General features: G+C 36.2%; 2 protein-coding genes across 2 annotated transcripts; one reads left to right on the top strand and one right to left on the bottom strand.

Moving 5' to 3' along the window:
* Positions 1 to 2369: 2369 nt before the first annotated feature.
* LOC146729625 (uncharacterized) lies at positions 2370 to 5941 on the bottom strand. The gene is made up of 2 exons (XM_085495023.1): positions 5827 to 5941; positions 2370 to 4131 (listed from the first exon to the last, which is right to left on the bottom strand). Exons 1-2 carry the CDS (start codon positions 5939 to 5941, stop codon positions 3626 to 3628), a joined length of 621 nt encoding a protein of 206 aa, XP_085351149.1. The 3' UTR covers positions 2370 to 3625.
* A 1210-nt stretch (positions 5942 to 7151) lies between these two features.
* On the top strand, positions 7152 to 13775 carry LOC100366923 (uncharacterized). The gene is made up of 5 exons (XM_002737057.4): positions 7152 to 7341; positions 11203 to 11468; positions 12187 to 12353; positions 13142 to 13223; positions 13632 to 13775. The coding sequence occupies exons 2-5, from the start codon at positions 11241 to 11243 to the stop codon at positions 13686 to 13688; spliced, it is 534 nt and encodes a 177-aa protein (XP_002737103.2). The 5' UTR covers positions 7152 to 7341; positions 11203 to 11240; the 3' UTR covers positions 13689 to 13775.
* Positions 13776 to 15488: the final 1713 nt, after the last annotated feature.

Genomic DNA, 15488 nt, shown 5'->3' with positions numbered 1-15488 from the left:
AATATTTAAACATTCCATAGTCTTTATTCAATTGGAAACGTGTCAACGAACATAGACCTTTTTTTCTTTGACACCCGGCAAATCAGCGCAGAGCTTACACGCCGCCATTGTTTTAATCTGTGATGACCCCCGGATCTTCAAATTTATGATACAGCTTTTCCTAACACGATCACGTACGGGTTCGTGGGCCGGTTATGAATGGCCGGTTTTAGCGAAACCGTGCGATTCGGACGATGGTAATGTGTGTGTTATTTATATTCAGATCGTAACAGATACTTTCACGCAAAAAGAAAAGAAACTGGTGAAAATCGGACTTGTATGTATTTACGTGTACCTTTGATAGATGCGTGATTGGCATCAATTAACACACGTTCCACCCCTTCGGTTGGAATTGAAGTTAGGCGTCCTCCCATAGTTTCACAATAGCTCTGTGCATCGTCCCAATTCAACTCAAGATCCACAATTCTGTATGTACCATCTTCAACAAAATAAATATCTGCAATAACAATATTCAGATTTATGTAGCAGAAAAGTACACTTCGATTTGACATGAGTTGTCAATATCTATGTTAACTGTGTAATATTAGGCATAGTTGATTTCATCATCTATGTTCATTGGTTATTTTATAATGGCTACTTCGTTGAGAAATGGATTTTTAAACATTTTGAATATGGATTATAATAATTGTAATCATCTCGAATGATATTCTGCCTATATCACACAATTGATAATTCTACAATATTTATCATAGTACTATATCTTCGTGAGGTCCGCGTCTGTCCACAGCGGCGATGTGCATTTGCCGTGATCTTACGTTCGAATCCCGTGGTGCGTGTTTATATCTTTCTAACGTGTCTGTATCTTGCATAATTACCTTCTCCTTGCGATCCCACCATTGTAACATTAACGGCCGCACATGAAGACGTGTATATAAACGTCAACATACACACAAACTGTAAACAGGTTACCATTTTATATTCCATCGTACATAGCCAAGAAAATTACTGAAGATTTGTTGCGTCGACATGAGACCATCTGGCATGTAATTATGTTTTATAGCCAACGCCCTACTTAAAGAAAAATGTATATATCATATGAAATGGCCTCAGGTTCACGAATTGTACCTAATGTTATATATAGAAGGAATTTGCCAAATATACGAGTGTATTTAATTGGTCAATTCTATGACTGGGGTGTAATTACGACATATCTACTAGTATATCTTAAAATTGCAACATATCTATATATTAAAATGTCCTGTATATCATAATATGACTTATGACTTGTGTATTGATAATTACATATCACTATTACATATATATTAAACTATGATGAATGCAACAATTATGTTTATCGATTTTTGTAATCGGTAATTATATCTTTTGGAGCAGAGTTTGATTTGATGTGAGATAGACACGAGACTGCGTTTTCTCATCGGCAGTTTTCCATTGTTCCTCCCCCTTTAACGTACCTGGCATTCCAATGATCTATGTCATTACAATGTTGTTTTGAGCAGAGTATCAAATTAACAACGCCCATGTTCGAGGAGATTGCACCATATGACAAAAAATGATTTCCAAAACGAAATAACTATCTTATACTAATCAAAAACTAAAAACATGAAATAATCTGCAACTATTGCGACTGGTGTTCTCCGTCCTTATAAACGAACCAACGAAATTGTGGCGGCATCCGACAATATTAATTAAATTTCCGCATGTTAAAGCGAGTGGGTCGTCACCTGCGTGCGTTGTTATCGTGGCTTGGGATTCGATTTCCGCGCGTGCGCAGGTGACGACTCCTCCGCTTTAATAATGGTGTTTCATGTCTATTCAGAATGTACCTGCTGGGTGATTAGAATTCTGCTAATTGCTTCGGAAATTCAACGTATATACGGTTTACAACTACGGCTATAACGTTAATATTGTCGGTGCTTAGCGAGGGTGATATCCTTATCATGGTGTTTAAAGGAAACATCAAGCCAAACAACATAAAGACCCCTCAAGAAATAGCTCCACAAATGTGGGAGAATGCAATTTACAGTTTTTTTTAATATCACTTTTCATTCTCTAGATATTCAACTTTCAGTTCATCAGTATTATGTAGTCAGCCACCTTGATTCTTCAGCCAAGGATTATGGGTAGAGTATGACATCATGAGCGTCTATCGAGGGATGGAGAATGGAGACAAGCATTAGAATTATACAAATTCGCGTTGTTCTTATCCCTCGTCATTCTCCAGTCGATGTGTACCAAAAATATAAACATTATAATGTTCATTGTTGTATTTCTAGTCCCTGTGTACATTATCTTCCTAATCAGACATCCAACGAACATATATCGTACAATAAATACAAATAATCTGTAAGTTTTTGTTGTAAATGTTTTAATTTTTGTGTACATGCAAGTGCTACATAGTATCAATAGTGCTACACAAATTTATATATACCCTATCACTGTTTTCATTAAGAACAACACGAATATGTTGTGTTACAATGACTAATTACATAAAGTCAGGGTGAGTGAAATACAAGATCTATAAAAATGCTAAGAAATATTGTGTAATGTCGGTATTTACTATTCGTAATGATGCGAACATGGTGCGGAGATATTGCCTTATTTTAAGAACAACACATCATTCACCGTCGCCCTCGAAGGCTTCAGTTTGTTCTCATCAAGATATACGTTTTATTTGAAAAAAAAGAAAGTGTGCATTGTGCATGTGTGGGATGGGATAATACAGAAAGAAAAAAACGTGATACTGTTATTACATGATATTAGGCATGATGATGTAAACCGTTTTTAAAGTGACGTAGAATACTAAAAATGATTTAATTTGTCGATATTGAGTACGCAGCAGTATATGGAGCAAACGTCCCATTCATTGGACGATACCGAACAGCAGTATAGTTTAAAATGTTGGAACAGTAAAATAACTTCTTAGTTGTAGTATGTACAGTGAATTAAACACTCATTATAAAAAAACACATTAAATATCTCGACATTATTATAATCAGCACACAAGCCCTGAACGTAATAAGCATTTCAATGTTCATTTCAATGGCCGCGACGTGTTTTATAGTTATTACTTTTGGCAGCGACATTACATTTATTTAGTATTTTAATAATATAAGATTATTTATGCAACATTTACACAAATTCGACATTGAATAGAGCAACCTTATAGGGAAACCAATCTTGAGACACTGTATTTTGCAAACTGTACAATTGAATGCGTGTAGATTTATAATGAAAATATATGAACGTGTGGTAATGGTAAGAAAAACGCCTTTTCTATTATATGCTAATCTCCGTATTCCCAAGCAATCAGTATTAATCTGCCAACACACAAGTAAAGCGAGAGTATTTACATATTACATAGTAGAAATATATTAATTGTTGAACAGAACAATGCATTATGGGAAATGTCAAACGTTAAAGCGGAAGAGTCGTCACCTGAGCATGCGCCAGGTGGCCATAGCGTGTCATTGTTTACAAACAAGTGTCTACCCATCAGCCGACCCATGACCCTTTGCGTTTATAGAGTGTGTTGTTATCGTCACTCGGGACTCAATTCCCGCGCGTGCGTAGGTGACAACCCTCTCGCTTTAAACACACAAGACTACTAGGCTGATAGACTTTGTTGGTCACGTTGAAGGTCTGACTTGCCCCTTTCCATGACAATAATTTGGCTTAACATTACGGACAGAGATTCTTGTAATCCTTTAACTTGTGAGACTAATATTAATAATATTATCAGCAAAAATAAGGTAATCATTAAGAGCAAGCCCAGTACAAAGAGCAGCAATGATGAAGTGCCGATCCCGTCTAAAGAAAAGTCGAAGAATGATATAGATGTCTCCGTTGCGCTGTCCGTATTCTTGGCCTGTGTATTTGTTGTTATTGGTGGAGTGTTTGTATCGGTCTTTCTGGCATCCGAATTTACAACAGCAACGGTTATGAGTTCTGGCTGCTGGTCTCCAGTGGACATCTGGTTCGTACCAAATACGGTGTTGTCTGGACCGTTTCTCAACTCCGTTCCACTTGTGCTGTGTTTCGCAGCTGCGTACTCCGTCTGAGTTGTGCGCATGCGTCGAGTGGTACTAGTATCGGTGTCGGAAACACTTGACGCTAATGACAAATAACAAAACACAGACAAAAATAAGTCGAAAACATTAATATGTTGACATTCTGTGTGAGATATTGGAGTTGAAAGGAGGTGTAAAGTTTGATGCACGCAATTTTGAATATATAAATAAATGGTAGGTAAATATTATTCTAGCAATATTTCGAACCATCGAATCGTGCCGAATTTCAACCTATGACCTATCCTAAATCTAAAAAGAAGACTTTCTTGAATTTACAACCTGAGATCAAACAAAACATATTTAGTATGAATAATGTTCGTCTAAGTAACGATATAATCTGATTGTATAAAAAAAAAAAAAAACTGTAAAATAAGTTCAAAATTTTATTTTCACCGGTGATGTGCTAGGCTGTGAAAATGACCTGATGTCCGGTCCCGGGAACAGGGTTAACACCACAATTGAAATGTGTATCAAGGAGCGAATTTTCGCTCTACGTGTATTGTAAAAACAACTATGAATCATACTTGTATTTCAAACTGTTTTATTAAATACAAAATCAGACGAACCACGCCTTAGATTTGTGAGTTGATTTTTCGGCAATATCAACTGGTTTTGAAATTGTGGACTGATACATTCAGAGTAAGAATTTAGCTGGGTCGACTTTTCCAATATTGCCAAGACCAGTGTAGTTGAATTGGGTAGTTTAGACATGTCAAAAGTGATGATTTTCACGATTAGACTTGACTGAAAACTAAAGAAATCACTCTTTTTAAAATTGTTGGTACTGTAATCATTGATTATATGTGTAAATATCACCGCTTATTGTCGTATACTTTTAGTATAACAGATTTAGCGCATGAGACAACGCGCTAACTGCATTACCTCGCTGTGGTTTTTCAGTGACTTGTTTTCAAATCTCAAAAAAATATACTGTTAAACAAAGCTCTTGACAAATTATTTTTAACATCACATCAGTGATAAACACACTTGTGACTATTCCTAGCTGCCCGAATGTACAATGTGCGTTATCGTGTTGAAGTTAAAGGGCGGTGGTCGTCGCGCCGCGCTCTCGAAATGAGACTCATAGTTACGTACACAACGCGTGTAAAATACATTGTTTTTTTTACACGAAATTCAAACACGCGCTGCGTGACGACCACCGCCCTTTAATATCGGTTCGAAATAACAGAACTATAATGCGGATGATTGTATCTATTATTTCTACATGTAGCGCAAATATTAAAGCGCGGTGGTCCTCGCGCAGCGCGTGTTCGAATTTCATGTAAATAAACAACGTATTTTACACGCGTTGTATACGTTGCTATGAGTCCCATATCGAACAGAACGCGGCACGACGACTGCCGCCCTTTAAACAATAAACATCATAAATTGTCTCTTCTCAGATTAGATACATTTGTGTGTGCCATTGATAATTAATAATGTTTAGTATATTAATATATCGAGTCTCGATTTTAAAACTTAACTGATACTTAATAACTGAAATATCGCCTCTTTTAAAAATGCGCGGAGATAATGCGTCATGTAATGTAATGTAACGTAACTTAATGTAATGTAATGTAATGTAATGTAATGTAATGTAATGTAATGTAATGTAATGTAATGTAATGTAATAATATTCTCATCTAACATTATTTCCTCATTATGATTTCATGTCGATTTCCTATCAATGAATAAAACGTATATTTGGTGGTGAATGTGTTAATCTCGACAACCTTACCTTGTTCAAGTGTACCAGTGACCGTGCCAGTGATTGTTGAAACCGTAGCTTCGCTTCTTCCTCGCATCACTCCCAACAAACATGCGTACATCAAATAACATTTATGAAGCTCCATTATTCGGTCAGAAACGTATAAGAGATTTAAATTTAAGATGTGAGAATGTCAGCGTGTGAGGTTCGTCTGTTCAAAGTAATGTACATACCACCTGTTGATACATTTTCTGAACGCGCGCCTGGGAACGCCCGTCCTTTGGGCGATAGTTCGCCGACATGGGTTGCATAGCGCCCTCAATTAACATACTGTGAAGTATTTTATTTTCGCTTGGAATTAATTTTCGCTATTTTCGCTGAAGGAATGATTCAGTGAAAATATAATCCGGCGAATACACCTGATTTCCTATTTTTACATTCAACTCATCAAAAATCAGTGAAAATAAATTCTATACAAAACACCCAAAACATCTTTGTAGCGGAAATTAATTCCAGCTAAAATATATTATTTTACAGTATCTTTTTATTTGTTTGTTCTTCGACGTGTGGTTAACCGGCCCAGAAGCCGTATTTTTATCATTATCATTTTACTATTTATTTATTCATTCCTGTTATTTATTCATTTCTGTTATTTATTTATTTATTTATTTATTTATTTATTTATTTATTTATTTATTTATTTATTTATTTATTTATTTATTTATTTATTTATTTATTTATTTATTTATTTATTTATTTATTTATTTATTTATTTATTTATTTATTTATTTATTTATTTATTTATTTATTTATTTATTTATTGCATTATAGATAGACCCAGGGCCCTCCACAGTCGCCACACAAAATATAGACGATACAATAAGTGTTTACGATAAATACACGCGCCTGCGTGTTTTTCGTGGTTTCATCACAAACTATTAATTATACGGGTAACAATATTTAGCGTATTAGACAAATACTATTTTTTAATGAATACAATTGTTTTCAATAAATATTTTTGACGAACCCGTGACAACTGAAATTGGACTCAGTTAGCGCTGAAAGCATGTACAACGGAACATATGGGATTGTTCTGCAATGATTTCGTCGCGATCGACACCCGCATATTTCACTTTCTGGCATTACGTATATATTTAGACTCTAATAACGAATATCGCAACGAGGACGTTGATTCATTTAACCTTTCTGCGAACGAGGGGACATGCAAGGTAAATTCCACTGTATTCGTCAAAAGGCAAAATGGTAAACTCGACCTTTGACCTTCTGAGGAAACCAATACCATGACGTCATAAATAAGTGACAATTTAACTCAAATTTTAGATTATATTTGTCTAAAACACATATAGGATAGGCACTGACAACGGCGGCGACGTCGCCATTTTGATGGACATTTTTAATTCTTTCTGAAAAGAGTAACATATCAGAGAACACGACAGAAGAGAGGGGCATAGCTGAACTTTAATTGCCGACGCGTACCGTAATAACTCCCTGATTGGTGTGGTGGTGTAACTCGACATTGGCAAGGTAATTTAGAATATTTTTTATTTTTGGCGAAATCGCCTTCTCTATTTCTGATTCCGATTTCCCCTTTCTCAAAATTAAAAAAATAATACTTTTTGAAAAAGAAAATTACATGAATGTCACACATAATTACAATGTATAATTTCAGTGCAGGGGTAAACTGTTTAATAACACCCTACATAGATATTATATAAGATTATTCAACTTATTCCTGAGTAAATGTTAGGTTTTTACTTTACGTAATTCCTTCTCCTTAAATAGCATTTATTCTACCAGTATAAATCCTATATGCATGCATCATTGGAAGATGCAACAAGACAATTGACCTTTGGTACACTAAGTGTCACGACGACAACACGGCCATATCATACACAATGTGTCGAGCTAATAATTAGACAACGACCTGTCGTATAAATATCGTCGAACTTCCAATTTTGTTCACGTTTCGGGGGAGCAGTAACTGAATTTAAACCTAAATATCAAACTTTTATAATTCATTTCACTGTGCAGAAGTTTGTCGGTCACGTCAGGTTCTGGTCTCACATGACTGTTATAAATATAACCCTGTACTATCACGGCGATATTAATCATGCAAAACAAACACTGCCGTGAAAATTATTTTATTATTTCGAACGTTAGTTTCTTATTTTGCTCTTTTAATAAAGCAAACTAAATAGTTTACTTGATATCGTTTATTTTACCAAATGCGTAAAAAAGTGTGGTTTGTTTTGAACAAATAATCAAATTACAGTAAACAGCAAATGACTCAGGCTCGTATAGTAGTATTTTACTCCTACTATGTAAATTACCACTTCAGCATATTTACAGCATGTTATGTGTAAAATATTGGAAAATGCTCCCGGATCTGACTTACCTTAAAATCTGTGTGTTTTACAGATTGTATCAATATCAGATTTTAGTTTTCTTTTCTGTGCGCTTGATATTATGTTCGTTTACATCACAAATGTGTAGGCAAGTTAGCCGGAAGTTGGCTTATGGTAGGCACGATCACTGTCCCGTGCCCATAAATGCGTGTTTTCCCTCATGATTTCGTGGTGTTTTAAATATTCACCTGCTATTCAGATGTGATAGTTATATATTTAGAGTACGAATTCAGTGATGACTGTGCGACTGGCTGCGAACGAGACATCGAATTTTGTAGTGTAGCCGGATAAAATACCACGTGATAGTGAATCCCACAAGTCAGCTATGATGACTTCCAGTTATCCATAAAGCGCTGTTCTCCAGCGGCCATTTTTAACTTAAGACATGGTAAATAAATAACACGAAAGACGTTCCGGTTTTAAATCAAGAATTGATTACATATATTTTTGGCAATATTGGAATGGATTATGGTACCAGTCCCTATGACTAATTTCACTTATTTCCGTTTTTTCCCAACCCGTTTCTCCTTCGCTATAATTTTATGACTCGTACCATTCACACACCATGCCATGTTTTAATCGAACCTTGTGACCTTTAAAGTGCCCTGACTTTATGGGATGCTGGTTGTTATTTACGTATCACGTACCTCGTATGCTTCAATGCCACTGACCAAATAGAAAAAAAAATCGAAACAAACAAACAAACATGTTTTGAAATATAGTCGCATTTCAATTTTGATGAGTCATCACGAACCTTGACTTCAATTGTGGTCTTCTAACCAGGTTATTTTTAAAGTCCATTCCTATATTATAAGTTGCGCCCCGGTGACGAAGCTGTTCTATGACTCAAATCCGGTTCTGGGACTCAGTCCATAGCGTCACTATTGTTTTGATTTATGAATAATTACATAAAAAATAGGATGTTTGAGAGATTCCTTACATTCTAAATGACAAGCCTGTCATAGTTGTCTATTTGAATGATATTAGATACACCCGTTACGTCATTTTAACGTCACGGAAGCGTTTCGTCACTGGAGGGCGCGTACTTATTGGGAAAGGTGCAGTGTATTGTGGTGATTCATCACGACTACTCTCCATTCATGTATACGGTCTTTAAATCTACTAACATAATCAAGATTTAATTATTTTTTTTTTAACTTTCAGAGTAACAATTGATAATCTTGCCTCGAGAACTTCGTTGCGATGTACTCGACCAATTTCTTTTAAACAGAACATCAAACCGATTAATAATCTCGTCGGACGTTTCGTTGTCCTTCCCACACATTTTAAATAAATGACACATGTTTTAGTATCTCAAGATACGTAATCACAGATATTTCTAGTTTATCACGTGTTCCACCGCGTTTTGTGTGGTCATTGTTATTGATTTACTTATCCTGTTTAAGGTTCAGTAGTAGTCTAAATTTAGGAGACCCTAACACGCTCTTCACGAACTTCAGAGTGAGACAGTCTGTACTGTATGTGACTGTCCCATAATTATAAAACTGTCAGCATGCTCATAATATATATATGTAATAATTTAGACGGATTCATATTCACAATAGGGGTCGTAGGTGTGCTACATTGGTAACACTCTTCTACCACCACGTGACCGTGATTTCATATGGTTGACCCCTATTGTATTTATCAACACCAACGTACAGTATTGGTTATGGCCTCCCACGTCGCACTAATTATATCGGTCACAATGGTAACTGTTATTTAGCGTGACACAACTAGACACAAAGTAGAGTTCGTTGTAATCACGTCGTCTGATAAATGACATGCCAGTACATTGTACCAGTACAACTCTCTTATGAGTAGCGCCCTCTAGCAGCAAAGAGTTTCTGTGACGTAAAATGATAAAAAGAGGACCGGCCGTTCACGGCGTCCATATTGTCCTGACGCGTGATCGTCCGTCAGTAAAAAAAACAAATTACGTAATCACATTGCCACATTGATCAAGATTGCTTATTCACCATCAACGTCATTTGACGTCATGTAAGTGGTTCGTCGCTTGAGGGCGCGTTTTACAAGAAAGTTGGATTAGATGTTAGATCAGTCAAAATAAGCATTAACCATTATTGACATTAGCAAAAATGTCAATACTTTGACAATTTCAATCCGCTTGTAAAATGGATAATTTGCAATTTTCAGTTTGAAAACTGAAGTGGGCTTGAAGACTGAAAAAAAATTATTACCGGTAAAGCGATTAAAAATGAAAAAAATGAACCGTCGCCCATAATGCGAAACATGGTCCCTACCATCTTTCAGTTAATAAACAATTGTCTACAGTCATATATGTAAACCAACTTTAAATATTTGCACCCCCCAGATTTACTTGATTTGGAATCCAAGAATATTTAATATATAGTCAATGTAATCCATACAATTGTCTCTGCCCGGGTTGGCATACAATTAAAGGACGGTAGTCGTCGCGCCGCGCATGCGCGAGATATGGGTCTCATATAAACAAAGATGGCGATTTTGACTGTTGTGCAGACCAACGAGTACATACTGAGAGGTTACCAAGCTTCAATTAGGTATTTTGTTTTGATGATTGGTTGGTATCGAATGAGTCGCCGGCAGGAATTAGTAAGAGTGGCGCCCAGGGCAAAACTCGTACTCGTGATTTTATCAGAAAAGCGCTTTGGATTATGGGAAAATCAATGATTATCAAAGCAAATGTCGCACATGCGCAGCGCGACGACCAACGCCCTTTAACGCTAAAGTATTAGGATACCAAAGTTTGAAGTCTCGAGTCATTAAATGTGTTCACCTTAATATGTTAATGTGTTTTTTCTTCAAAAGAACGGTAACTCCCACCAAACGGGCGCCCTCGTCAATGGCAGTCTCTGTACAATCATAGTAATCTTAATGCACAGGCATTTGAGAGCAATGGCTGCTCCGTTTCGTATAACAAGTGCTCTTGTTACAGATCATCGTCTTCATATTATGTTTTATTTTTTCCACAAAACAGACCCCCCCCCCCCCCGGGGTACACTTGTTATAGTAGGCATGGCAGAAAATAATACAACGACCCCGTATCCGACAACGGAACCATCAGACCAAATGCAAACAAACACCCAGGTTACACCGTACCCAGTAGACCCAAATCAACCAACGACAACAAATGCAACAGGAGCGCAAGACCAAACTGGGCAACAGGCGCCACCACCGGCAGGGTTTCAACCAGGCGTTGAACATGAAGGGAAACCCGGCGAATATCCAACGGAGCCCCCACCGGTAAATAATATGTAACATTTCATTTATAGGCTGGAAATATTTGTTTATCGCACAGTGAATCAAAGTTGGGAAAATTTTCATACACTAATTAAAATCTGATGTAGTGTACGGGATTTAATTATTTTTTTAATTAAAAAAAATCACAAAATCAAAATCAAAGTAAAATAATAAAATAAAAAGGTATTAATAACAAAAGTAATAAAAAATAAAATTAAAATAAGTTTATAGCCAAAATAATTAAAGCCCTTATAATACATCAGATTTTAATCAGATTGTAACTGGGAGATGCCGTTGCGTGCCAAGGGGTAGTCTATTAGGATGTGGTCTTTGATCGGACGAATAACAAGGCCCGGTGTTTTGGCACATTGTTCTAGCTGCTGTTGGACTGGCACATTCGGAACTATTTTTTGTTGTGTTGAAAATAAAATTAAATCACTATTATAATCTGACTACGATGAACCATACCCAAGATGCAAATTTATACAAATTTATTCATGATTCTGATAAACAACATTTAATAATGGTCAAAGGTCACTGTTAGAGTTACCGGACAAATATTGTGCGTTCAATCTTAGAAAGAGGAAGTTTTTGTCAGGTTTCTATCGTTTTCTGGACAAATATCCCATCTGGATAAATATGCCCTGAGCAAAATCTGTCAACACGTTAGAAATGTGTATACTTATGGATTACCTACTTCACACCATGTTTATTTACACAGCCGTATCAACCGCCTGGAGGATGGGAGCAGCCCGTGGGCCCGGCACCGGGGCAGCCTGGTTACGGCCCGAACACCGCAATGTACTACGGAGCGACAGGTCAACAGGTGAATGTTGTAAGTCAGCCACGAGTGACCGGGACTACCACATACATAATCAAGGATGAACCGTAAGTGCGGGTCGTACTACATTTAAGATAAAGGAGCGGGGAGGCAGCGTTTTGGGACGACTGGGGGAATATAGGGAAAATAGTTGTACTACATGCACATGTAGTACGCGCATGCGATTCAACGGTGCGTTGGGCTCACTGGGGAGAAGTGACTCCGAGTTTTAATAAAAGGGATCTTTGGTAATTCATGTTATATGAAGTTAATATCACGTTAGTAATGAAGACATGCAATCTTCTTGGGAAAAAAAAAACATCATTGTTCATCGTAACATACTAAAACCGACTCAGACAAATCGGCATTCGTTAGATAAATTTGCAAAACGCTCGCGCAGATGTATGTATAAGCAAATTCGAACCACACAGGAAAATGTTAAAACCTATATATGAAAAAGTTGGTTATAAATCGCATGACATTGTCCATTGGTTTATTATTACAATCATGGAGCTATAATATAAGAGCTATTAATAATAGAAACATGAAATATCATTATTTTTGTTGTTATATTATCATATTTTGAGAAAGTTAGCCAAATAGTATTTAAAGTGAAATATTATTTTTAGGACTTTTCGAAACTTTATTTTAATAATTCAGAATAACAAAAAGTACCCCGTCAACTAAAAATGTATATTTTTTCACCCGATGTCACCAGTCACCATTTTAAAGCTTAACATGATATATCTCCACCATAGGAATTCAATGATAAAATCTTGACAAAATTTACGAGTTTACCAATTCAAAACGCTTACTGCGAATCCTTATTGGTGAGTACGATGTGTATTTCTTTCAGCCCGCCGTCACGTGTCAACCATTGTCTGCATTGTATTATCAGTATCATATTCTGGCCCTGGGTATTCGTATGGTGTGCATTGGTAAGTCCATATATACCTATTGCTACGTTCACACGGCAGCATTCTATCGAACTTTGCTCGAGCTGGCTAGAGCCGAACGCGTATACACGGCCATTTTGCTGGCTCGAGCCGTAGAGCTCCTGTCGTGTGAACGTAGCAATATTGTATCCAAATATTTGACTATGCCCATGAAATCCACACATGAGTACTGTATTAGTGTGATCCTTGTTTGCCCAGAACTCAATATATCAGTACATGTATTATGTATTACAAAAAAACAGCTAACGTGTCGTAATTCTGCAATAATACAGAATCTATCAGGACATATTTGGAATTAGCAAATACAAAATAAGTCATAGTGTTTTCAGATAATTGTTCAATATTTAGATGAGCATAAGCTAAGTATACTTGTGTTATTTTTATTTCTAGTGTATAATGGAAAGCAAAGAAAATGAGAGATGGGCCCGAGCACATAGGAATTACTGAACAGCTTATGACGTGTAGAGCATGGTGAATGTAACAACACGACTACGAAATATTATTTTAACATTATCCGTCACATTAGAAAAGAAATCCTAAATGAGACACGCTTAAATTAACAGGAGAATTAATGATAATTTGTAGAAAATCCTATATGCCTTCCATGGTAACAGAAAATAATCATGGCCTGGGACTCTGTGTAATATGCTATACAGTAAAATCACAGCCCGTGACTGTGTGAAATAAGTACATGATGTCTTGCGCCCTCTGGTGACGAAGCGCTAAATAGTCTGGGCTAAATGGGTGACGACACGGTCACGTAAAAAAAAAAACGTTCTGTGTTTTATAGAGATTTCTCACCTATCTACACCATCTTTTACATCACAGAAGCTCTTTGTTGTTAGAGGGCGCGACTTCAAAAAAGGCGCACGGTGTATTCTTGTTCGATTGCGTCACCAAATAGACTCGTTCAAAAAATGTTCAAATATCTCGCTACGAGCGAAAGAGCCACGAGACTATGTTTTGCCCATTAAATAGTGTTCCATTCTCTCTCGTGATCACATCAACTGTTCCACTGATCTATGTAACCATGGTACTTTGAAGAGCGGATTTGATGACGGGGGTATTGGAACACTACTCTAAGGGGAAACACGCAAGTGTGGTTGCTCTCCCGCTCGCAACGAGATGTCGGCGGCCATTCGCGTCGAATGTCTATTTCTCATGTTATGATTGGCATACCAAATCATGAGATTTAGCTATGATGACGTACTCGGACAGAAACTTCACGTGACACTGACTCCCGCACGACGAAGAATGCATGGAATCCACTTTATTGTTTATTTATAACAAGCACCATGTAATTATTTTTACAACATTATCAATAAATCAGTCAGTTTCTAAATTGTCAAATCTAAAATAAAAAAAAATGCATATTTACATAATATTATTATACTCAAGAAATCATTTCTGTATTTACTCTTCTCAGTTTGTGTTAGTGTTGTTTGCTTGAATAAGTTTGACCCCTGAACCATGATTGTGCGTTAGTATTTGTTATAAATAGTAAACCAATGTTTGTCAATACACTAGCAAAGTACGTATATATACACACTTTGCTAATATTAATTTATTTCATAGACACTTACAGTTGGGATCATATGACGTTTGTCAGTTTGATGTCAAATTATAAACAGTTTTTTCCGGGTGTTCTTATGGACTCTGAATTATTTACTCTTCCAGTTGGATTGCACGTGTTTTTTATCACGCGTGGACTATAATGAATAGTAGACTATAATGGTCACATCGTTTTTTTGTTTTTGTTTTGTTTTAGTGTTTAGTATACATATTACCCTAGCACGCCCTCTATGTGACAAGGGTTCTTAGGGGTACGAGAGATATATTTTCCAAGCGTTAGAACCTTACTGAAAGTGGTTACATTTCAAAGCAGTTTATTCCAGATTTGAGCTGTCTTTCAAGTTATTTATCGTCACATAGAGTTGATTTTATTCTCTTTTTTTTCAAATCATTTGTTCGATTATTCACGACTTATTAATTTCTAGTTACTTCCACAACCCTGATTTGTTATTTTTTCATAAATCAAAATATTTAAAGCAATTTTAATGTCGAAAATATTGAACGACTAAGCAATAATTTACAATGGTGCAGTTTAAATTGTAGTTGTGAATTTATTCATTATTTTAAATGTGTTTCACTTTAATATTTTTTTTTTGATGTTATATACCAAATACAATCTCGTTTGAAAATCATACACATTCCATGTGTTTTTGTTATTATTATTATTATGATGCA

The sequence above is a fragment of the Saccoglossus kowalevskii genome, chromosome 21 (genome assembly GCF_978046115.1).
Source record: "Saccoglossus kowalevskii chromosome 21, keSacKowa6.1, whole genome shotgun sequence".
Lineage (NCBI taxonomy): Eukaryota > Metazoa > Hemichordata > Enteropneusta > Harrimaniidae > Saccoglossus > Saccoglossus kowalevskii.
This window is presented reverse-complemented; position numbering and strand designations above follow the sequence as displayed.